The 25,665-nt window shown below is 40.9% G+C and overlaps 2 protein-coding genes across 14 annotated transcripts in view; one reads left to right on the forward strand and one right to left on the reverse strand.

Moving 5' to 3' along the window:
* Positions 1–47: 47 nt before the first annotated feature.
* SMIM4 (small integral membrane protein 4) lies at positions 48–1,579 on the forward strand. Its single transcript, XM_032194132.1, has 3 exons — positions 48–98; positions 215–367; positions 1,226–1,579. The coding sequence occupies exons 2-3, from the start codon at positions 217–219 to the stop codon at positions 1,291–1,293; spliced, it is 219 nt and encodes a 72-aa protein (XP_032050023.1). The 5' UTR covers positions 48–98; positions 215–216; the 3' UTR covers positions 1,294–1,579.
* A 3,749-nt stretch (positions 1,580–5,328) lies between these two features.
* The window catches only part of PBRM1 (polybromo 1), a 61,677-nt gene continuing 41,340 nt past the window's right edge, over positions 5,329–25,665 (reverse strand). For 8 of the 13 annotated variants that reach the window (XM_032193840.1, XM_032193839.1, XM_032193838.1 and 5 more), the window contains 7 exons: positions 25,090–25,273; positions 23,654–23,864; positions 19,521–19,722; positions 11,392–11,547; positions 9,061–9,131; positions 7,683–7,899; positions 5,329–7,353 (listed from right to left, as the gene is read on the reverse strand). In XM_032193840.1, coding sequence (XP_032049731.1) covers positions 7,181–7,353; positions 7,683–7,899; positions 9,061–9,131; positions 11,392–11,547; positions 19,521–19,722; positions 23,654–23,864; positions 25,090–25,273 — 1,214 coding nt within the window. In that variant the 3' untranslated portion in view covers positions 5,329–7,180. Of the gene's footprint in view, positions 7,354–7,682; positions 7,900–9,060; positions 9,132–11,391; positions 11,548–15,439; positions 15,599–19,520; positions 19,723–23,653; positions 23,865–25,089; positions 25,274–25,665 lie in introns of all 13 variants that reach the window. The other 5 variants (XM_032193849.1, XM_032193848.1, XM_032193845.1 and 2 more) reach the window with 2 other exon arrangements.

The following is a 25,665-nucleotide window of genomic DNA, read 5'->3' on the forward strand; positions in this document are numbered from 1 at the left end:
CCTCGCCCGCCCCGCCTCAGGCGCGGAGGAGCCCAGGAGCGCCCCGCCCTGCGCGTCACGTGGTACAGCCCGGCGGCTCGCAGGGCCCGCGCTTGGAGGTGAGCGGGTGGGAGGGGGCGCGAGGCGCCGGCCGCGCTGATTGGCTGCGGGCCGGGGCCGGGGGCTTCATGGCCGCCCCCCTCCCCTCCCGCCCATTCCTGTCATGTCCCCGCAGCCATGTTGGTGAGCGGCCGCCTGAGGCGCCTCCTGCGGCGGGTGCCCGGCAGGCAGCGCTTCGGCGCCTACCGCTTCCTGCCCTTCTTCTTCCTCCTCGGGGGAGCCATGGAGTGGTTCATGATCCACGTCCGCGTCGGCAAGGAGACCTTCTGTGAGTGCTGCGTGCTCCGCCCGCGGGGGCGCCTCAGCCCCCGAGGGCTGTGAGGTGGGGGCAGGCGCCTCAGGGGCTGTAGGAGTTGAAACGGGGAGAGGAGCTCACTGCAGCCCAAACTGCTCCCGAAGGCTCGGGTGTGCTCAGGTTTTCCCTCCTGACCCTTCTGAGGCACACCTGTGTCACAGTAAAGGCAGGTAGGAAACCAGAGCACATCGCTTGTGTGGTGGTTGTTACACGTCAGCCCAAGCCCCGGGCTTTTTTCTCTGAAAAAAATGCTGTGCCTAAACAATTTCATAATGCAGTAATAATGCTGCTCCGTAACCCATGCAACTTAACACCATACAAGAGCGGTAACCTTTTTATGTCAGTGAGTTTTTATTTGGCGATGGATATTTAGGGGTGATCAGTGTGGGGAAGGCAGGCAGAACAGCTAGGAAGATCATCAACACAAGTAGATACTTCTGTTTTTAGAAATAGCTACAATACTGAGGCAATGCTGAGCCCTCAGGCATTGGAATTTGTCCCTGTAGTTTAATTTCCTTTTAGCTTCAGCTAGTTTAGGCATTTGTGGTTTTAATTATCCTCATGAGAAAGTAGAAAAATGACTGTATTGCTCTGGAAACTTAGTTTTCCTATAAAAACATTTAATCAAGACTGAGGGGAAGAACTTTAGCCTGGATGGGAGGGAAATGAGCTATTTTTAAGTTGTAATAAGGATTCATGTTGTCTCCAGTTGCCTGTCAATGTCTGTAAGAGGAGATTGGATTAAAAAGTTTGAGGTGACAGGATTCATACATTTAATAACATCTTGCTCTTGGATAATGCTAATAAAATCTTTTTTTTGTTTTGCCACAGATGATGTTTACCGCAGGAAACGATCTGAAAGACAGTACAAGGCAAGGATGGAGAAAAGTGAATTTTAGCTGGAAGGGTTCAAGGGGAACATCCTGACAGCTTCAGTTGTATCAAAGAAGCATTGCTGCCATGGTGCTGGTAGGGGCAAAATTTTGTCTCTGCAACATGAACTGAGCAAGTTTCTGAGGTATGCTCTCAGATGGTTATGGCAGATTATTCTACATCTGCTTCTTACCATGAGTGCTTTGTGTCTAAACTGAATACAGCAGAGAGAAGTTCATTGTGTTTAGACCTTTGCCACCTATTTAATGGTTTCTTTTTCAACACTTTTAAATAAACTAAACTGAATAAACAGTCTGGCTACAGCTGTTCTTTGCGTGATGAAATGCCGTTGTTGTGACAGCACCACCGGGAGAGAACTGAGTTACATATTGCATACATTCATTTTTAATTAGTTTGCTTTGTACTGATGGAAGCCTCTCTCATGTCTGATTTTTCTTTCCAATGTAGTGAAACTTTAAATAGAGAAAATAAGACAGATGTAGAGCTTGGTGCTTACTTACTCTGCCCCCACTCTTTGGAAAGTCATGTGTGCATTTAGGCTCCGCTGGGTATTTGTGCACTACCTGGGGTGGTGACTAACAATGGAGAGAGGCAAGGGCTGAGGGGAAGAAAAATCTGCTTTACCTGTTAGCAGGCACAGGTTTGGAGCAATGTGCAACAGCAACTATAGCACCTGACTTCTTGTTGCAGGAGGTGTGCCTCCCAAAGAAGGAGAGGAGAGCTAACAGCATTCTAGGGCTGCTTTTTCAGTTTTCTTTTATTTCCTATAAAACCAAACTAGACCTCATGAGTGTGGAGTATGTCAGTGCCTAGGCATTAATGGGACTCTGGTATGATAATTACATTTATTAACGCAATTGCTTTTATTTCTGATGATTTGTGTATATGCTGACAGGTCCCCAGGAGGCCAATTCTTAACATCAAAGCACCAGCCTAAAAACAAAATCCCCAAGGGAGCTCATATATTTAAACACATTCTCATGCTAACTCCTGGTAGCCTTTTTCCACGGGAGCAAGTTTTCAATTGACATAAGAGACAATGACTGTTTACATGATCTTACAGTAAATAACTCAACTTGCAAGTAGAAGGTACCCCCCAGCTTTGTGCTGTGCTTTCCAGGGACTTGACCTGGAGAACTAGGGCTGCCTGAGTTTTCACGCAAAAAAAGAACTGGCAGAGAACTGGAGATGTGGTTATGCCCTCCATGCTCCGAGTGGACAGCAGAGGACACACATCTATTTGAGAAGTAATAACCTCACTTTTGGCTTTGGTTCTGAGGTAGAGCCCACGTCCACACAGACACGCACAAGATTGTTTTTGCAGTCATCGATCATTCCACTGCCACAAATCCTGACAGTAGCACCACATACAGTGAAACGCTCACAGAAAACCGCATTTTGAAAATTGTTGTGCTTTAGCTCCATCTGCCTGTGCTCTTAGAGCCTTTTGGAGCTCTCTCCTGCTGCTTCTTGGGTTTCCATATCCTTGTTGTTTTAAGAAGCCTTGTGCCCTAGTTTCTTCTCAGCCCTCAGCCTGGTGTGAACGCTTCTCCCTGTGGCTTCCCATAGCACTCCTATAATAGCAGGAGTGTTTCACTGACCTCAGCGAATCCAGGCTTGTTTTTCATGTCAGAGCTCTTTCTTATTTCGTGGCACTGTTTCCTATTTGCAGCCGAGAGCACCAGGCACGTTTGGAACTTAGCTTAAGGTGTCTCCAGTTAAGCTTAAAAAGCAAGGCAGGACTGCCAGTCAGTTACAAGGAGCTTGGTGTCAGGGAGTTTGGTGTCACTGATCTTTGTGACCACTGCGGGAGTAAAACCCTCCTCTGAGTTGGCATCACACCATTTCAGCCACGAGGCAACAGATCTGCGATGACAGGAGATGAAGCTTGACATTTAGAGCTCTGGAACTGCATTCCCGAGTCCACAATGCTTGCTAGCACCAATCCTCCTGCCCTCTCCAGTTTTGCCCATCTCTAACACTGGAAACGGAGTAGCTGGAGCACCCTGGTCCCAGCCCGTTCCTGTAGCAGGCAGATGCAGGGATTTAGGCTCAGTTTGAATCTACACTCACTCTTCAACCCTTCATAGCTCAGACCAGCACTGGAAACAGCGATGTTTCTGTTAGATGCTGCAGGAGCAGCCAGGAACACAGCTTTCAGTTTAAGTACTGCTGAGCCCCTGCCAGTTCTGGAGTTGAGCACGTCTCTTCAGTCCGCAGGGAGTTCACTTGGTGTCAGGTCAACATCTACAAACGGCAGCCTCGGGTGTTCCCTTCACAGCCGCCACAGAAAGATTTTGAGAACAAGCAAAGCGTTTGTGCTGCAGGCTCTCCAGATTATGCAAGTCCGGCCAAGTTAGATGTCAAGCATGGAAAAATTCAATGCGGTAAAGCAGCTGAAAGCAGTCACGTGCAAACAGACCCCAATACTTAGGCCTAAGCAATGCTGCCCACAGCCCCTGCACTAGAGAAGGGACAGGCTCACGCTGACCGAGCGACCTGGGGGAAACCACGGAGCTGCTCATCGGCCCTCAGGCTGCCTGGGGGCTGAGGAGTCTCTTTCTCTGGAGACGTTCAAAACCCTTCTGGACGCGTTCCTGTGGGATCTGATCTGGGTGTCCCTGCTCTGCCAGAGGGATTGGACTGGGTGATCTTTCAAGGTCCCTTCCGATCCCTCACGTTCTGTGACTTCCTGAGGAGGTTCCTTAAATCCTCATTGGGTGCTTGTGCTTGGCACAAAGCATGAGGATTATTGATAGTCCTCCCTAAATCATCGAATAGAAAATGAATTTGGGCACTCCCTGTGGAGTGCAGGAGGTTGCAGACCTCATGACCACCCATCTCCGTTTTTTGTCCCAGGCTGCAGAGCACCCTGAGCTTACCCAGAGCCAAGCCCAACCACGCACTGGTGCTGCTGCATAACCCAGGGGGTTTCGCCTCCAATTGTTTTCACATTTCTCCTGCTGTCTCCTTTACTGGAAGTTAAGCTGTGGGGCTAGACTTCTGTACTGGATTGCTGGAGGAGTTTCTCCAAGGAATGCCAGACTGGGAAGCTCTTCACCCAGGACCACCAGATCCTTGTGCACCGCAGTACCTGGGTTTCTGGCTTGGTTTGTTTGTGGGACAAGTCAAATTAGACTTGCTGGTAAATGCAGCAAGCAAAAAGAATACAAAGGTTATTGATCAGAATATTTCACGTGCCAATGAAGCAGGTCCCGTTTCTTGATGTTAGAAGTACTCGAGCATTTTGAAATACTGCTCCAATTTAGTGCCCTTGCTGCCAATAGAGGGCTACCTGTATCTACAGACGATCTTCAGCATCTCAATTTGAGCAAATACAACGTGAGCAATGATTAGAATTCATCTCGGTGCAACTGCACCATCAGGTTTTAGAAGGGTTGAAGTTCTGTAAACCTCGTAGCCTGCATGAGAGGCTGTGTTTGTGCCCTGAGTCCAAGACATTAATGCGTGTTAATTAAATATAACGGTATCTGTTCTGGTTGCTTAAATAGCTCTTTGTGAATCATATGTCAGAGGCACCTCAAGATACATGAGGTCACTATCACTTAATTTTTCTTGCTGTTGGTGTTATTAAAGAAGATTTCCATCTTGTTTTGTAATTTTACTGGGTAAAAGATGCTTTTTCCACATTATTTTTTAAATTTCCTTCATTATCCAGCTACATGAAAGACAGTCCTGAGCCAGGTTAGCTTCCAGCATGAAAATAAGGCTTGCTGTTTATTTTCAAAGCAACTACAGTGGAGGCAACTGGAACTGACTGAATCTTACCACCTCTACTCAGCTGGTTCCCAGTCCACCATGTATTTTTTCAAAGCTTACTACAGTTCGTTCATCCTTCTTCTGGCTTTTTTTTCCCTCCAACTTCACTGTTCTTGTCACCTACCAGACATGCCTTGCAACACACAGGACAATATAAAAACGATTCTTTACCCACGTACACCCGTGCACATACCAAGGACTCCATAAGATCTGGATCAGCAACTGCCAGAATTACTTGAAATAAAATCCTAACAAAAGTCTTGATGGGACACTCAAACCTGTTTAATCCAAAACACTTTGCAAACTATTTTTATTCAAATTAAAAAGACTCAGGTAAACAAAGTGATGGTACATACATGTTACACACCTGGTTATCAGCTTAACCTTCAGGAGTACAAGGTCTAATGAAAAGCCAAGCATGGATTAACCAGGTCTGAAAACATACGCTGAAAAAAAAGTCACCAACATCAACTTTTTTTTTTTTTTTTTTTTTTTTACAGAAACAGTAAATTTTCTCATGGAAGGGGACTGAGGAAGAGAACAAATAATTATTAGTTACCTTCAACTGGTTTATGAAAATACCGGTCCTAGATTAATCTATTTTCCACTCTCTCAGAAGAAAAAAAGAAAAAAGTTATTCTTTTGGACTGAGTTGCAGTAACCATGCTCCTGCCAACAATTTCTTTCAAATTAGTATCACCTTACCTTCCCACTTACTTAATGCAACCCAAGATTATTCTTTTTCTACAATCAAGTACGTGAAAGCATTTACTTTTAAGCAAATAGCTTTGCAGTCCAAAAGGTTGGTTAGTTACAAGGACAGTTAAGTCTTTAGCAGAAGGCAGTCACAACCCTGAAATTTGGCAAGAGGAGTCTATACACACCTTACTTTGCTAAAAAACTAACTCAAAAACCTTCCGAAGGCTGCAATGCGGGTAATCCGTTTCTCTGATGTACTAGGTATGGTGAAGTTATGCATACAGCACTATTATAAAATTACATTTGTGTGTCCAATTTCAAATTTTGCATTGCAAAACTTTCATTAACGTGAATCAATACACACAGAAAAACGTCTCATAATGCCCAATCGTTAACAGAATGTGTGTGAATTTAAAAGTTACTCCACTAACAAAAGAACTCAGCCTCTCCTCGAACTTACCTTCCAAGTCCTGAACTGGTTCAAAGTTCTGGCCTCTCGCCTGCAGACTGAATTGCAGGGGGAAGCAGCTTTGCCTCCTCTGCTCAGCCTTAGGGCATCACAGAACCCCCAGAACAGGTCATGGCAGATGAGTTTCACCTCCCACGGGCATGCCCAGCATAGGTATGCTGTTACCGATTTAGGATCACAATGGCCTTGGCTACACAATTAAGTAACTGGACAAGATTGGACAACACTAGCAGTCAAGACAGCCTTGCTCTGTCCGCACTAGCACTTCCACGATCGCTGTGGCCCACTCAGCTGCCTCGATACTGACTTGAAATGTGATTTTGCTCTAGCATCAATGCACGCCTTACCTTTAGCTTCTTTCAAAGAGATCTTCCCTGTTCACATCCAAGTGAGATTTCTGCCAGAAGCGGCTAGCACACACAAGCACAGGTACACACATTCCTCTAGGATGTAAACTATGACTAACTTCACATTCCATTGTACCAATCTGTAAATACTTTGTTTTCTATTTTTCTTCTTTTATATAAAAACAATGGCATCAGATTCTCACCAATAAAGTATAAGAAAGATGAATCCTTGACTACAGTTAACCAATTATGAAACCGCCTTTCAAACAAAGGAAACATATGCAAAAATCCGTGTATTTGATCAACTTAATATAACAAACACAACTTAATATAACAAAATTAATCAATATATCAATATTGATATGTTGATATATCAATATTGATATAATTATCAATATAACAAAATTAATCAACTTAATATAACAAAAAGTGAAATATGCTTATTAAAAGTGTCCTTATATAAAAATGGTCTTGCAATGTACAGTAAAATGCAATACAAATTATTGTTGGTTATCTCTCCCCACCCAGTAACTAAAACAGCTATTGTTCCACAAAACTCCTTATATGCCGGTATCAAAGAAAGAAGCAAGAATGCAACTAAACATTTTCTATATTGTATGCCTGACGGATATTGAGGGTGTCTCGTAGCATCAGGTCTCGAAGACGCCATAACGCATCGGCCATGGTGGTGTGAGCCCCTTTACTTTTCAACCAGTGTGACGGGAGACGGCTCTCTTGTTCTTTTGATAAGTGGATATCTCGCCGTCGTGCTGAAAGGTTAAGAAACAGCCCAATTATCTACTGACTTTGATAAATTTGATATTCACCACAATTTTTCAGGAAAGAAGGAGAATGTAACTCCACAGTATTTCTTTTACCCCTAGTATTTGAACCCATACAACTGGTAATTAGATTTATACAGCATCAGTGGAATTAGCCTACTAATAACATATAGTTACAGTCTGTCAGTTTAACAATTACTTGCACGTGTACATTTTATTAAGCAAGCAGCAGATTAATTTAGCATTGTCCATAAAAGCCAAACCATTACCAAAGTGTTTCTGACACACAGTGGGATGTTTCCATACAAAAGCCTTACCTGCAAGGGTCTGGTCCCACTTGCTGATGCTATTTGATTCAGCACTAAGCCCCTCGATGTATTTCAGATAGGCTTCAGAATGAAGAAGCCTCTGTGTCTTTGGTGGAGGGGAGACAAACATGGGAGTTGAGGGCTGCTGCATGACCGGCTGACTTGCTGGGCTCTGGCCCGGATACGGAGGGGGTGCCTGCTGTCCTGGCGGGCCAAGGATTCCTATCTGCAACAACAAAGCAACGGAGAGATAGTTTTGGTTATAACTGAAGGCACAAAGAAAATTTCACTGGAAGACAACCCACTTTGGCCACAGTTACCTGGGGCGGTGACTGAGATGCACAGATAAAGGATGTATGAGCAGACCATATTTAACAGCAAACATGCCTCATTACTTCCACCAATTCTCTATCATATTACCCTTAACTGCTATTTTTCTTCCTTTTTATTTCATGTTCTCTCACACTTGACCACAAAACTGTGATGTGCAAGGTGTAGGGTTTTTATCTTGCTTTAGGTACCTCTACAACATCTAATACAAATCCACCCTGATCCCTGGAAGATAAGGATGCTACCACCAAAAAAAAAAAAAAAAAAACACAAACTAATTGCAGTCAGGCTAACATCACAGTCACACAGAAATCCCTGACACAGAGAAGAACCCCAACTGCTGTGATTAACCAGCAGTTCTCAGAACTCTTAACAGAGACGAGCTATGGTCTGGAATAACTCAGTGTCATGGCACACATACTGTACTCAACTTCTGAGTTTCTTTATACCCCCTGGTCAAAATCACGTTTCTTTTTATAATGCAAATGTTTACTCAATACAATTTCAAGTGTGCTAAACATTTCATCTGTATTCATCTGTACCACATTGAGAAGGAACATCTGATCATCACTGATATCAAACCCCCAGGTTCTGAACTGCCAACAAGCATCTGCTTTGTTGGTTTGTGAAATCTGGGAGCAAGCAAAACAGCTTTTACCCACTTAGCTGAGAAACAGCTGAGAAAGTGCAAAAGCAGCCCCGCTGCATCAACAAAGCATGCAAAACTGAAATTATCATCAGTTTAACAGTGTGTTAAAATTACTTGTATTAGTTTAGAAGAAAGAAAAACAGAAAGAAAAACATGGGGTTGCTTATACTGCAGGGCTTATCCCACTAGGCAGAACCTAATTAGTATAATAAAAAAATCAACCAAGAAATACAAACATATATTCTGAGTGTAAGATATTAACTGGTTCTAAATACGTAAGTGTATGTTTGGAATTTATGTTCTCCCTGGGAAAGGCTATGTGCATTCATTACATGTCTTAACTGAGATCCCATTTAAATGCTAAATTCAAAGCCTTAGAGCTTCATAAATAATGCGAAAATGACTCACCTGCTGTCCAAACGGACTTGCTCCGGGTGCTGGAGTGCCTACCATGGGGGACACATTTTGGCCTATAACACCTATATTCCAAAATATAAAACAATCAGTCTTATTTCAGAGCAGTGAGAAATACCTATTTGGTCTTCTATAATCAAATGTATATTTCGATATCATTGCTTAAAGCTATTTTAAAAACATTTAAATATCCCACTCTCCCCCAATTAAAAAAAAAAAAAAAAAAAAAACTTTAGAAATTTCTGAATGAAGAAAAAAAAAAAAGAAACAACAACTACCCAACATTAGTATGTGGTCCCTTGAATTCATTTAACTAAAGAAATGCAAAATTAGTTTTTTTTTCCATGTTACTTAGTGATTGCCCAACTACATCCTTTAGTTTATAATGTGCACCTTTGGCTGAACAGAAACTTCCTGGAATCCTTAAAAACAAGCAAACAAAAAAGAACAATAAAAAAGGAAAAGCAGTTTTCCTTTAGTAAATTTCCTTGTGTTCAATTTTATAAAACACATTCATAGTAGGAAGAAAGCCAAGACATTGCAAAAATTCTGTAATATCTCACTAACATAAAACACCACTTGCAGGTTAAGCTTAAATAGTCCTATATATATGAAACAACATTTGGAGGAAAAAAAATCCTGTTAGTTTTGATTTTTTCCTAACTATGTGAAGGGGCACAGAATATAGCAGATACCACCCACATACAAATCTGAATGAGTCATGCATGCAGTTCCTGCTATTTTCTATACAGATGCTTTGGTCAAAAAAAAAATAAGAAAAAAGAAAAACCCCAAAACAAAAACTACAACCAAACAAAAATAAATCAAACAACAACAATAAAAAAGGGAAAAAAAAAAGAAAAACAGTTAGGTATGTTGCTGCTTTTCTTTCTCTTCATGCCATTTTACGGTCATTCATTTGAAAAGCTGCACAATAATTATGGTCTTCACAAGGGTTTAATTTGCATGCAGATTTCCGTACCAGTGATCAGAAGATGTGTCACTGCGTTTGGCACACTAAAGCATGTATCTAATCAGTTTTCCGTTTGATTACAGCCTCCATTTTAAATGCATCTGTACTAACAGCAGGTCAGAAGTTGGGAAAAACACTGATGAGGCAAGTTGTGGGACACAGCACAGATTTTTTTTGGTACAAAGCAGACAGGTTTGGAGGAGGGCACCCTCCCCTTCCCAGTGTTAGGGCTTCATTGACCCTTAGCCCACCCAGCCCGATTTAGCACCACTTCACGTGTGGTCCTCCACTCCTGGGCATTATTTTGTGGTTTTGTTTTTTTTCCTTAGTCAAGTTCTCTTAGTTTAGTACTTCGTACACACAGCCCGTTTCTCCAGTTGGAAACATTCTTCAAAGAAATGCATTGTCCTGGATTCACCTCCCAAACATTTGTATGCTGCTGTTGTGTGCTTCAATGTCACTGTCCTGCTGAGTTGGAGGCAAGCTCACGCTGCTGTTTTCCTACTCACTCTACATGACATTATGGTGAATCTTACACATCAGCAATGATGCAAACTGCACGCCTAACACTGATGGATTTAAAAAAAACAAAAAAGGCAAGCAAGCAAACAACAACAAATCACCACAACAATTTACATAAAGTCCCAACAGAGCTTCTGATAAACGCAGTTGCAAATGGGGTAGGAGAGAGAAATGAAAACGCTTTCGTCCACAGCTTGTTCGAACAGCTGAATGTATAGAATGCGTGTCTTTTAAACAGCCACGAGTTAGCAGGGGTAAAAACTGAAAAAAATCCACAGAAAACAGGATGAGAGGGCAGGTGAACATTTCTCCCCCCTACACTGAAAAAGAGTTCAGTAAGGAATGAGAGCAATAAATTTCATTTCAAATTTAATTTGAAAGTTATTGATTTCACTTGAATAATGGAGGGAGTGGAAGGATGCTGTTCAAATGGAATAAGAATATGAACTGGCCGATTTCAATCTTTCAGACTTCTGATAAGCTCGTGCCGTTGTCTCTTTTTGTTGGTGGTGTTGGTGTTTTTGTTGTTGTTGTTGTAGTTTTTTTTTTTTAACTGGAGCAGAACCACTGCTGGAGCAGCATCACATTTCGCCAGTAACCTTTTTGCTGCTTGCTTACTGGACGTGTGCTGTGCCAACGTAAATGCTCTGCATGCACCGCATACACTCAGCAGTACGCTGTGCACGCTGTGGCTACAAACCTGCCACGTTCAGACACAATCAAACAATTACACTATGACCAAAACAAGCTGCAGGTAATTTCTGTAACAACTGGTTAAACGGCAAGTACATGAAAATGAAACAAGGAGCGAATGAGGATGACATTCTTACCGGGTGGTGGGATGCCTGGGATGCCTGGCATACCTGGCGGAAGTTGGTGGGGTGGGGGCACCCCTGGGTGAAGTGGCTGCATGCTGCCCATGCTAACAATGCCATCAACTGGGCCCTGCAAAGGTGGCAGCACCGGTGGATAGCCACTTATCATGCCTTGAAGGACACAACAAATTTCAAACATGCATCAATAACATGCAATATGATCTACACAGTAAGACATGCACTATCCACAACAAAAAAAAAAAGCACCTTTAGTACAGCAAGACGATACTACAATTAGTATCTTGCAAAAATGAACAAAAATAAAAATAAAGTTATAAATATGAAATGCTACACTTTTGATGAATTAGTATTTAGCGTATCTGTATGTTTCTCATGGGGCAGTAAATGCTGAATACTGAGACGTGTTAACACAAGGAGTAAATTCAGCCGCAATTAAATGTTACTAACGCAAGCAATTTTAACACAGCTTAAAGCTCTGCCATCTGCATACAGATTACGAACACAATGCTAACTACGCAAGCTTCACCAGCAGCCCTACTTTGTGGGCTGCCCTGGAGACCAAACTTGACTGGAAAAAGTAAACATCTATACATCTTTACACAGTGCATATGCAAAATTAACTTGTAGAAGACCTAGAACATTCACATACTTAAAACTAAAGGTAGTGGCATGTATGGTTTTTATTAAGCCATCTTCAGTATGAATTTAAGAAATAACTAAAACTTTAAACCTGACAGCACTCAATATGCTTGCTGGGCTGCAGTGACTTAACGCTCTCCACATCTGACTGCAGTAAAAGGGTCTACAAGGAGCACATCTGGTCGCTCACTGAATTTAATTCTCAACGTTTACAAAGTGTCTTAATAGGGAAAACAAAGATGCAACCAAGATGATACTGTGATGCTCAAAATCTTAGTTTTCTGCACATGGCAGAAGAGGACAGTTTGTTTTGGCTTGGACTCACATATGTTGCTGTCTGTTAAGCAAACTTACGCAAAGTATCTGCACAGTAGTATGCCCTAGAACTAAACCTGCTTGTTTTCTTGCTTATTTTCTATGCTTTTAGTGACTGTGTTGTCAGAGAACCAAGGAAGGGTGTTGGAAAGACAATGGAAAGATGACAGGGGACAGAAGCAGGTTGTGAGATAAAAGGTAAGTTTAGAAATGTAAAATTCTGGGGTTTCTGTAACCTTTTCCAATAAAACACTTACTGAATCTTTGCCACACTCTGAGTAACTCATAAAAGAAACTTTCAGAACTGAGATTTCTGAATTAAAACTGGCCAGAAACTCAATGTCAGCTCTGCCTGAACATTTTCTCATCAAAGCTGTTGTGAGCTCAGGATCGAAACACCTTAAGCAGCTCCAACACACAAGCTGAATTTGTCACCTGCTCTGGAGAGTTGCAAAGGCGAGGAGCCTGAAATTCCAAAGGTGAGGAAATTGAAATTCCAAAGCTTTACATTGAACAAAGAACTGAACTTCTTAGAAGTTTTCGTTTTCTTCTGAATATGCAGGACACCTAGATCAGCACTTACTAAGTAGCTCTTTGGTACCTATTTCAAATATCTAGAAATTATCTGTACCTCTATATCAACACAATGAAATCTGTGTTCCTAATGGGAGAAGTAAAAGAGGAAAACAACAGAACTATCCCTAGAATAACAGGCTTTCGCTGTAGCTACTGCCTGGTACTTCCACTGCACTCCAAGCAGCAACCACATCTTCAGTTCACTTACAAACAATTCTGAAGCTTTTGAAGAAAAAACAAACAAACAAACAAAAAAAAAAAAAACACCATAAAGCAAAAACAAACCTCGAAGAAAACAAGCCCACCCTTGTCAATCACAAAAGCTCATTTCTATATTTCCAAACAAAATACGTAACAGATGACTAGAATAACAACACTGGGGACAGGTGTCCATGAGAATCAGTTCTTGTAGCTCATCACAAGCTTTTAAGTGCACCTGCTTTCATACCCCATACATGACTTACCATTTTGATTTTAAATTAGTAAACTTGGGCAAACTATTTTCAGCTCCCACAGCTGTGATTTATTCCTTCAACTTACTCTCTCTCCCCCCTCCACTTTTTTTTTTTTTTTTTTACTACAATGATATAAGTTTAAATAAGCTTTTGTAACACCTGAATTTAAAAGCAACTACAGCACTGTGCACTAAGTGAAAATATATCTCAAAAGGATATCCAGTTTTCTTGTACCTGTGGGTCATAAACAAGTGATGAAGAAGTTCTCTGAAACAGAGAAAAGCAACTGAATGCTTTCAATGACTTAAAGATGGAGGAGGATGTAAAAGAAGTCTCAACAGAGTAAGGTACTTCCAAGTAAGACGTGGAAACCAAAAGAAGGAAGACTACATTGTTCAAAATGGGAAAAAAAAAAACAGCAAGAGTTGCTAAAGAACCACTTGATCATCCACTTAATGAAGCATTTCACAATGACAGAGTAAAGAGACCTAACAGGGTGAGCTATAAGATGATGGTCTTGAACAGAGGTATGCTTTTGAGGAGGCTGCCACAGGAAGGAAGGTAATACGTGTGGTTTGCAGAAAGCCCAGCTGCTGGAAAGCTTTCAAGAAAGTGTTAATAAAAGTACTACTGCCTATCAATACCTACCCCCCAAAAAAAAAAAAAAGGAAAAGCGACACAATACCAAAAAACAAGAACCAAATCAAGAAAAAACAACCAACAACCACAAAGTGATGACATTGCTATGCATTCTGGATTGAAGTAGATTATTCACAAAGAAGACTAGTGCTGGAGATATTTTTTTTGGAAATATACGCACAAAGATGTGCACACACACACCAACTGCAAACAGTTCAGAAAAATCATCACTGCAGGACAAAAAATATCTACAAGGTGTTCAAGGAACAAAGTTTAAAAAATAAACAAAGGAACAACTAAAAGAAATACGCAATTCAGTGTAAACAAATGCTTTGTAATCTGGAGACCATGAACTAAACAAGGAATGTGCCTTCTGTCTAAACATCCATGCAACCTATTTTCTGAAAAAATGTTTTAGAGACCATAATGAAAAACATTTCAGGCTGGCAGCTGTAAGTATGGCCACAGCCGGCAAGACATAGAAAAAGAAAAATGACAAAAGAGTAAATGGAATAATTGGAATGCCATAAGGGAAATTTAAAACAAACAAAACAAAGTCAAAACTAAACAAAAAAATAAAAACACCAAACCTCCAAATACTCATTTTTACCTACTCAGCACTATTTTGACCTTGACTGAAGCTACCCAGCTATTGCTAACCAGAAATGGGGGAAGGAGAACAAACTATCAGATCAGACCTAATTTGTTCTCTCACAGATGTAAGGCTGATTTCCATAAAAGACTCTTCAGATCTGATCTGGAGATACTTCTGAGCACACTACCTACGAACTCAAGTCGGACTGTGACTGGCAATGACCACAGCACCCAGCAACAGGGACCACGTGGAAGAGTTCTCTAAACTGGTCTGAAAATCACCTGATAAAAGCAGTAACGTTGGGATTTTGTACTTGTATTTGCAATGACACTAGAACCTCGAGTACAACACTTATATCCAACTACCAATTCTTGTGCTTGGATTTAAAGCCTGGTTTGGATTTCTGTTTGCCTCTCACCTCCCTGACAATTAAAAAAAAACATCATTTGCCTCCTGCTTTACCATGTCCACTGGTGCCGCATGCACTACAAGAGCATTCAGCTCCCTCCCCTCCTGCCGCAGCAGGGCTAAACGTGACCTTGGCAAAGCAGAGCGAATAAACACGACTGCACACCAACAGAACAGGCCTACTGTCCGAGGAGAAGCCTTTCTCTGCGCTTTCAACAGGCTACTCACTAGTGGAGCACGTAACGTGGGACCGCCAGCCCACTGCTGAGGCTACGTATAGTCACCATGAAGAAAGACTGAAGAGCTTGAGCCTTTTCTTCCGCAAGAACAAAGTGACCCAAGAGAGTGTTCAGAGTTATGAAGGGGGGTTGATATAGTGGATGAGGAAAAAATGGTCATAGCTCCTACGTTTTACCTGCAACGGGTGTCAACTGCTGATTGAGCATCCCCATTGGTGTTGGTGGCGGCACCACCCCCATAAGAGCCCCGACAGGAGTGCCTGCCCGGGGGGAGGGATTCTGCTGCTGTGCTGCTCGCTCTCTCTCCTGCTGCTCAGCAACTTTAGCTGCCCGCTCTGTAAAAGTATTTTAGATTTTCAGTTCTGTTTTGTAACCCAGAATTTCAAAATATTATCTGTTCATTAAAAAGGACTAGTCAAACACTGGCATAGTTTAGTCAAATATAAAGTAGAACAGATGAATCTTTGTATACAGCATATGATTTGATTTCATGTGGCTGCAGCTAAGACTTTTAGAGAACCTTGCATGAAAAATAGTCCACAAAGTTTTATCTTTTTCTAAAAAAATAAAATAATAATAAAAAATAATCATAATAAAATAAAAATTTGAAAAGTCAAAGAACAAATTGGATAATAACACCAGTGTTACCAACATGAAGCAGCAGTCCAGCACTAGGCTCAGTCCGCACTAGGAGAACATGGCAAAACATTCCCTCTTTGACACCACTGGCTCAGCTAAACCAGTCCCAGCCAAGGCCAGCAGCTCTCCCACAGACAGGAATTTTGAGCACCCTGTCTCTCATACATGCCCTAAAGCAAGATGCAAATAGCAGGCAGCAGTGCCAGTGGTGGCCCGTTTCTTCCTGGGCTCCCCACTTCTTTTCTTGTTGTTTCATTTTTGGGGTTAGTTTATCGTTTTTTATTACTGATGCAGCCGAAAAGCGGTGGCAAAGTTGGGAAGCACTTGCAAAGTTTTTCCCTAGTGTAGATAGGTCCTTAGTGTTTGGAACATAACAAGCAGCAGTTTGATGAAGCAAAAATATTTTTCTTTTGCCTCTTTCTGTTGTTTTCCCCATTTTGGTCCCCTCTGAGCTATTTTTTTTTTTTTTTTTGCTGAAGATGTCTAACTCACATTGTGCTGCTCACTGGAGGTCATGTGTGTCCTTTGTACGATGAATCTGGTCATTATCTCAATCAAGTTTCTCACTGTGACTGCAAGAACAAAAGATCTACTGCAGGGGAATCTGACCAGAGGACAATTTTATATTAAGAGAAGGACAAAGGGTCATGGGAAGAAGAAAAAACAAACAAACAAAAAACCCATCCCCACCCCCAAAAAGAAAACAAGCAAACAAAACAAACAAAAAAAGAACAAAAACAAGCAAACAAAAAAAGAAGGTATACCGAATGCCCACTGAAGATGCTTTTAGGGCATGCAAGTTGCTGATTTGTTCACTCTGAACATCATCTCTTACTGACGCAATGAGGAACAACAAAGGATAAACGAATGCAGCATACATCTCCAGCAAATTTTAACAACAGTGAATGCAGGACTAGAAGTTTTCTTGCAGCTGGTGGAAGATGAAAACTGCCACTAAAACAGCAATCAAGGTCCTCTGTCAAACAAGGCTAAGAAGTTCATCAAGGAGATCGAGTTATGAATGCATCCTGCCAACGTTAGACACTTTTTCCAGTATATGACTGCAAACATATCACGCATTAGTCTTCTGTAGGACCCGCTTGTGCAGCATCTAGCACAGCATCCACACACTGAAAGACCAGTTTTATTTCACAGGCATTTCCCTCCTTTTTGCTCCTGTCATTTCAGGAAGAGATGACGACACACAGAAACTCCTAAATTTACTACAGGCAACTCATCTGCACAAAATACATGAGACGTTTAAAGATAGATCCTGAAGTAGAAAAAGGAGATAATCATCTTAAGACCAGAGTAAGCGTTTAGGGAAAAGATGAAGTAGTTGTTCTGATTCTCACCTACTGCTGGCCAGTTAAAAAAAAAAAAAAAAAAAAAAAAAAAAAAAAAAGTCAGACAAAAGCCAAAAGCAAAAGTTCTGGAGGTACCCTGGTGAATGAGAGGTTACTGTTAAGCATTCAGTTTTATCAGACTTCAGACTTGAAGAAGAACCTGATGTAGGACAACACTTGAGCGTTACCTTGTCTGTCCACGCAGTGGCTGCCACTCATTCACTAACAGATGGAACAACACTGCCAGAGGGAACCGAAGGGGGTGTCTGAAAGCTCAGCCTTGAACACTCACCTTAATACTCATTGCACCTAACCCCAAATCATTTAAGCTAGGACTCGAGATCATTCAAAAGCCATTTCCAACACATCTCAAGAGACAGGAAAGAGATCGTGCTTTGAACAAAAAGCTTTACCTTAGGACAGGCCTTTGCCTCAAACCCCACACATAACTTTATTTTAAGGAGTTTCCACAGTGCACTTAGCCACGAGGCATTTTCAACACAGCCTGTTCTTTGATTAACTACTGCTAAAACCCAGCTACTAACCTGCACATATGACAAATGAAATTTTCAGTGGGTCAAAAGGAATCAAAAATGCAGACTGCTTTATTACCAAAACACGGAAAGGCACTTCTCCATTCAAGTGTCAAACCATGCCAGTTCCCTGGTATCCCTGGTGCAGTGTCCACACTAGAGAGCACACGAATTTTGACTTGTCACAGGGGAAGGAGTGGAGTTTCTCTCCTTTCAAGCATGGTAATGAGTAAACAGTTTGGATGCTTTGTAACCCCATCGCGACCCCTCCAAAACAAATAAAAGCCTAGTCCTGGGCAAACACCAAGCTGGAAAAACTGCAGTCCAAGACTCAAAAGCCTTGAAAATTTTAAGGCTAGGGAGGGTTAAAATGGAAGCACTCAGAATATCGTTAACACAGGGGACAGACACTGTTGCTACTGTTAGGTTACAGTGGAAGTGTGAGCATCACAATGCTCAAGGGATGACAGCTAGCTGTCCTACTGCTCGAGCTTGCCTGTCAATAAAAGATGCCACATGCACCTACGCTGGTGTAATAGCAAACTACAACAGGAAAAAAGGCAGGCCATGATACTTTCACAACAAAAGAGCATTACCATTTCCCTTCACATTTGCAAAGACGACTCACACGTGATGGTGCTCAACCCTCCAGAACTGCAGAGGTACTACTGCAAGTTCACAAAGGACTGAGGAGGCTGAGGGTGTAAAGCACAAGGCAAACCTCCAGTTTGAGGTATCAGAGCAGCCTCTACCACTTTGAGCATGCAAAAAAGTTATCACCCTCGCTTTTAAAAAGTAACATTATAACTTAACTGGACAATACCTTTCTAAGGGGTTGAAACTTTCCTATCCAATAAAATTGTAACAGTTGCTTAAAAACTGGGCTTTATATTGAAAATGTTGAGACATTATTGACTGAAACAGTAACTCTGGATGTCAAGCTACTCTTTTTGCTTGGATAGGGCCTGCTGTTAAGGATCATCTGCATTTTGATTTTTGGTCAAATAAAGCTGAAACAACAAACAGTATCAGTAGGAAAACGAGAGAGAGAAAGAGAGAGAGAAAGAAAGAGAAAGAGAGAGAGAGAGAGAGAGAGAGAGAGAGAGAGAGAGAAAGGTCTTTTGAAAGTACTTCATCCCTATGAAGTGTTTCTTGGCTTAATTCAGGATATGAAATCTCTCAACATCAGTTACAACAGTTAATACTGAGACTGAACAACAGGTCACATTTACAGTATAACAGTCTGTATCCCTGATTTTATTATACCAAAGCTCTTTCAGACTCTCAGTACAGTTAACTGAGAAACTTGTTTTCTGCTCTATTATACACTTTCTTACCTGGTAATACAGCTCTGAAGAGCTTCTTGTCCAAAAGTTCCCTTTCTTGCTGCCCCCTCCATGTCCTCCTATACAGAAACTTTTACAAGCCATTTTTCCAGCTGCCTTCCAGCACTAGGGCTTCAAGCCCTTTTACTTCTAATTCTTCCCCATTTCTTTTGTCTTTGTTCATTTGATTATTTGTGGCAAGGATATTTCAATTATCAGTTGTACACTACATAACTTAAACATGCTCTTTGCTCCTCTTCAGTCAGCTCTCAATATGAACTCCTCTTTAAGGCTCGTCCAGAACACAAACACAACTACTTCCTTTTATAAAACTGGTCATCTGAGTCATAACATCGAACGTGTTCAACGAGAAAAAGTGTAAAAAGAGAGTTTAGCATTTTAGTTTTTATTTACCTTCATATTCTGCTTTCTTTGTTGCTTCCAAGTTTCTCCATTCAGTTCCTACAAGCCTGCTGAGCTCTCCAAAGGAATAGTCTGGGTGCTGAGCTTTAATCACAGCTCTCATCTCACTGCTAAATAAGATGTAACCACTCATGTTGATCTTCCTTTTCGATCCCTCCTTCTTGGTGCTGCCCTTAACAGACTTGGGAGTGGACTGCGAGAAAAAGCAGTTATGACCACAAGCATACGACAGAGTTTCTTGACATTAAAAAAATCAAAGCTGTAAGAAATAGTATGTAAAAGTATTCCCAAATTCCTCTTGTATATATCTGTCCAAGACCCATTCAACTTTATAGCCCCTAAAGAGAGATTGCATCTCCTACCAATGCATAACAAGCACACATTCACAGAAAGTACACAGGTGGGAAAAAAAAAAAAAAAAAAAAAAACTAACAAAACAAAACAAACACCACCACAACAAAAACAAAAAGCAAAACACAATGGTCTGATGCTTTTTAACCCTTCCAGACATAAAGCCAACCTTATAATGGAGGCTTCAAAAAGTGTGCAGAAACACAGCACAGAACGATCGCTATTAGCTGAAGTCATTCCTAACTAACCGAGAGGACTCCGAAGGGCTGAGTAGCAAGTAAGGGACTATTTAGAATGGCAAAAGAATAACAGTAATTGTGCTGCTATCACAGATGTCATCCATTATGCTGCTCAGAAATATTGCCAACACAAGTAGAAGGTTTTATTTGCATTGCAGATTTTAGGGAATTGCTTTCACATTTATTCCCAGGCCTTTGCAACTCCCACCTCCTTGTCTTCTATCCTCCAGTCTTCTCATCCCTAAGTGCTCTCTATTTTGCCTGCCAGACATTCCTTTCTCTCTAGAGTTCCTCTCCCAGTTCAGAAGTACCCATTTCTCCCTGAAAAAAAAAGCAAAGCCCGGTTTTTCTGATCACTGTCACCTGCACACCAGGTTCACATCCCCACCTGTGTGCTGATGAGTGACAAATACTCCATTCTGTCCACAATCTGCTCCTTTGCTCTTCCCACCCTGGCTGCTCCTGTTGAGAGCTCCTTGATATTTCCAGCCACCAATATTTAAACTGTTCTGACAACCACTGAGATGCCACCTGTATGTGATGTGTGGGAGACCGTAATTCACCCATTCGCTAGCCAGTAGGGCCCACAAACACATCAGTATACTGAAACCCTCAACAGGGCTTCCTCGTATCTTGAGTACTACAGATTTCTCACATCTCGAAGAGTGTAACTGTTTCCAAATACTTGTGGGGAAGTGGCAGAGAGGAAAGAAAAATATATGCAATTGTTCTCTTCCTACCCTGAAAGTCCTGGCCATATTACTCCATTTATTTGCTGCTCTAAGCCCAACTGTCCAACACTCATCTCCCAGCTAAATACAAAGCTTCAGCTACACCAAAGCTTTCTAAAAGTCTTACTCATGAACATAAACCAGGCAGTGGATAAACTGAGGCATGCTGGTGCGTTATTCCAGGCTTCATTGTATTCATTTTCAAATGGCAATCTGCCCTCAATGTTTTCATCATGAGCCTAAGGACAATATTTGGCTTTTTGGAACTAAGTTTTCTAGGTTTGTCTCTATGATGGAGGAAGCAGGAAAAAACCCACACAGGTTCTGGTATGACAAACTGCTTGTACAACACATCCTAGCTTCTCAAGGAAGCTCACATTGGCAGGTGAAGAGTTCTCAATTCAGAAACAGGTAAATCCAACTATACCTGTGGTCACGTAACATTAAGGCCTACTCATTGGTTTGAAAGGGAAAGAAGGATTTTGAGAATTTTTATGAAAACCGAACTCAGAATTCTTATTTTTCCATTATTTTACATCTCTGATAAGACAATTTTTAACATAATCTTATCCATTTGAGGCAGATAACTGCATAATAGATTAGATGTGGTATGAGAAGAAATAAACCAAGACCCTCTTCAATGCCTTTTCTCAGCCATACTGCTAAAGCAAAAAAAAAAAACAAAAAAAAAAAAAAAAGTTCAACGTCTTTTTCTTTCTTAGGTTCTGCTTCCTGATTTACAGCAAACTGCAGCAGGAGAACATCATTCACCTATTTGTCAAGCCCCACATCACCACGTATTCAATCATCTTGTCTCCTTTTATTCTCAGGTACAGTAAATGCTTCTTTTGTTATCAGGAAAAAAGGGTAAAAATAACAGGAGTTTTAATAGTGTTTTTTTTTAGATAAAATCGCATACATTTAAGAGAACATGAAGCAAACATATGCCTTTTACCTGGGAGCTCTGTTTAAAATGACACTTTTCAAAGGAGACATAAATAGAACAATTATGTTGGGCTGAAGAAGACAGTTTCTTTCTGTGCTATGTGTTACTTATCTCTGTCAAAGTTAAATTGTGTTTTGAATGCCAGCTCAGACACAACATGCCTCTTATTTCCAAATCAGCAGCATGAGGGATCTGCAAGGGGGTACTTATGAATCATCTTTCACCTCTCAGAATACACTGCTATTGATTCTTTTCATTTTTTTCTTAATTTTTTTTTTTTCAACTTCAATTTCTAGACTTCAGAGGTCACATCTGTCTGAAGGTATATACACGCACGCTGGGTATTTCCATTTCCATGCTTAGCAACAGTATTATTTTGATGTATAAGTTACCTTCCCCCTTCCTACAATGTTATATTAGTTGGCTAATATAGATAACAACATACTTGCTTTTTGTAATACCTGGCAAGAGTTCTCATGCTATTTACAAATTCAACACTAAAAAGCAAGAGCAGCAGTCGGCTTTGCATGGGAAAATGTCTCTGGTGGTCTGCTCGCATGGCAAAAATAATGATCAAACAAAACTAAAGGTTTGAATTTCATCAATTGTTTTCTTTTTTTTTTCTTTCCTTTTTTTTTTTTTTTTTTTTTTTTGTGACACATGGTCACATCCTTTCTTCAACTGCCAATGAAGCTATCACTTCACAGTCAATGTAACACAGCAGAAGTCCACACTGCTGGTTACAAACACTTCCCAAATTCCCTCTTGTTCCCAGCAGGTCATTCCCATTGCCTCCTTAGTTTGCTGGCATTAACTTGGATGTGAGAACGTGATGAGACAGATAAAACAATCTAGCCCAGTTGTCAACAAACATTTTTGGTTAGGTGAACTTCCAGCTAAAGCAGTTCCCCAGCCTGTTTCAATACTCATACATTACAGCCAGGGCTTGCGTGAGAGATGCAGCAAGTGAGGGAGGGGACAAAGCGCTCCATTTAAGCGGCAGCAACAACTCCTGCCATGTTCAAGCATCACATAACCACATGATTTCTCATTTACTACTTGTCCATTTATCAGGAATTTAATTTCAAAATTTCTATGATGCACAGCAAGACACATTAATAGCTCTCACTTTTTTTCCTCCCTCAAGTTCCAATTTCCAAGTGTGAACAGTAACGATAAAACTAAAAGTGATTTTCTTCCTTCATGAATGTGCAGCATTTTCTAAAAAACACTTGTCAAAACTCTAGCACCCAAATCTAGCTTGTTTCAAAATTAAAGGAAAAGCTTAAAAAAAAAAAAAGATGCTAGGTAACCCCTAAATTACAGTTAAACCCTCACATCCTAACCTTATCTTTAATGTAAGGGCCTATTATTTCTTAAAAAGTGTCACAGAAAACCTACTAACAAGAAACAATATTGACATACATGTATACAAAAACATACCCTACAAGATTTTCCTAAGCTGAATGATACTTCCTTTGAAATATTTTAACAGACTTAAACATTACAACATGCGTATCATATTGGATATGCTATAACTGTTCTGTATAATTACTCCACAGACCAGGAAACTGAAGTATAAATCTGTTCATAGAATCATAGAATCATAGAATATCCTGAGTTGGAAGGGACCCTTAAGGATCATCAAGTCCAACTCTTGACACCGCACAGGTCTACCCAAAAGTTCAGACCATGTGCCTAAGTTCACAGTCCAATCTCTTCTTAAATTCAGACAGGCTCGGTGCAGTGACCACTTCCCTGGGGAGCCTGTTCTGTGATAATTTTTTTTTTTTTATTATTTGCCTTGAGGAAAGAATGAGGAATACAGAGGTTTAAAGGTCTCTCAAAGATTTTTACCTGTGGTGGAGTATAAGGCATTATATCCAATTCACTAGCTAATGGGGTCTGAAGCTGAGGCATAGAAGGTGTTTCAGTGATATCACCTTCCTCTTCTCCCATCTCTTCTATGTCCTCATCACCTCCTTCCAACTCAGCAAATTTTGCTTCTAGCTGCTGGATCTTCTTCTCCAGAAGCGGAGATGGTTCCTTCTGAGGAACTATGGGTTTTCTGAAAGTTAGAGGAAGAAGAAAAAATACAGATGAGAATGTATTCATACTTCACAGGACACAGCAAATATTCTGAAGAGGAAACCAACTTTTCTTCTTATGTGACTGAACAACATGGAAACAATGGTGACTTAGGATACACCTGTGCTATCTTTCAGAACACTGAGCAGAAATCATTCAGTATCCATAGCCAGTGTTTTATTTCAGTCACTTGTTGGAAGGATTTTTTTTTTTTTAATTTTATGAGTTAGAAGGCAATTTAAATGCAGCAAATAATTCATCTCTGCAGCAGAAGGAAGTTAACAGCACAACTTCCTTAGGTCTTACGTTTTTCTTTAGTTAGAAATTAATATTTTGATTATGTTCACCAATTGGAAAGCTAATTGTTATCCATACTGAGGACTCAGGTATTTTAACGATGTCCAAGACCTACTAACCTACTAATGCAAAAATGTGACAAGTTTTACTAAAGTCAGGAGAAGAAAAAAGTAAACATCTGCTGGTATTAAGACTGAAAAAACTTATTTGGACTTCTTCCTCAAACTTGTTTTAAAAAACATGCAACCAGATTTAATCTTCAACAGTGACTTTTATGTATGTACTGGGTCTGCCTGGGGTGGAGTCAATTTTTATCATGACAGCCTGTATGGTGCTGCCTTTTGGATTTGTGACCAAAACAGTGTTGATAACACACGGATGTTTTAGCTCTTGCTGAACAGTGTCACATCACCACACTGCCAAGACCTTTTATTTCCTCCACTCCCCCACTTTGAGTTGACTGGGAGTGGGCAGAAAGCTGGGAGGGGACACAGCCAGGATAGTTAACCCCCACTGACCAAAGCAGTACTGCCGTATCATGTAACATCATAAAAACTGGGGGAAAGCTGGAGAAGGGTGTGTGTGTGTGGGGGGGGGGTCATGTGAGGCTATGGTATTTGTCTTCCAAAATATAGATAGCTTGTGCTGATGCCCTGCTCTCAGAAAGTAGCTAAACATCCGCCAGCCAAGATGAAGTAGTGAATTATTTATTTTGCTTTGCTTCAAAAATTGTACCATCTTTATCTTAACCTGCAAGTTTCTCTTGCCTTTGCCCTTCTGATTCTCTCCCACATGCCTCTGAGGGAAGTGAGCAAGTGGCTGGATGGGGGCTTAGCTGCTAACTGGGTTAATTCACCACAATTCAGAAGAGTGCTCAGGTGACTCCCTTATTCCCATACCATTTTTACCTAAAATAGTATATTTCATCATCGACAACTTTTGCAGAAAGTGAAAACCTCTTGAGCCCCTTAAATTTCTTCATTTGTTTATCACTTTCATTGTAACGGCTCTCACAAAGAAAAACATCATTTTCAGAAATTTCTGTTGGCCTGCAGGAGAGGAAGTCCTTGAACGACAGAACAGCACACTTCCCTGCAGAAATGAAATGAGCTGGTTAAGAAGGCAACCACGTTTGCAGACATTTTACAAAAAGTTTGGAAACTCATTTTTTTCCTGGTCACATAAGTATCAACCCAGTATTTAGGCCAACTACAGAAAACACATCAACTGACATCCCTATTAAATAACCCACGGAATTCAGCCTTTGGATTTCATTTTTTAAACTTCTGTTTTTTTGTTCTTTAACAAAAACAACAATCATGAGTCTGTTAACGATATTTAGCACAGCATTTTAACTACAGAATATATGTAGTTAAGATGTACAGAAAGTACATAATAGCATCTCATTTAAAAAAAAATCAGCTTCCTTCTCAATTGACTTTCCAGTTAACATACTAGAACAATGGATTTTTCTGTTCTCCGAC

The sequence above is a fragment of the Aythya fuligula genome, chromosome 10, assembly GCF_009819795.1.
Source record: "Aythya fuligula isolate bAytFul2 chromosome 10, bAytFul2.pri, whole genome shotgun sequence".
Taxonomy (NCBI): Eukaryota; Metazoa; Chordata; class Aves; order Anseriformes; family Anatidae; genus Aythya; species Aythya fuligula.

Bases quoted from the DNA above. Each gene is read 5' to 3' on its own strand.
- SMIM4 (XM_032194132.1), top strand. From the start codon at position 217: ATGTTGGTGAGCGGCCGCCTGAGGCGCCTCCTGCGGCGGGTGCCCGGC. The intron at 368-1,225 runs GTGAGTGCTGCG...GTTTTGCCACAG, and splicing joins CGTCGGCAAGGAGACCTTCT to ATGATGTTTACCGCAGGAAA.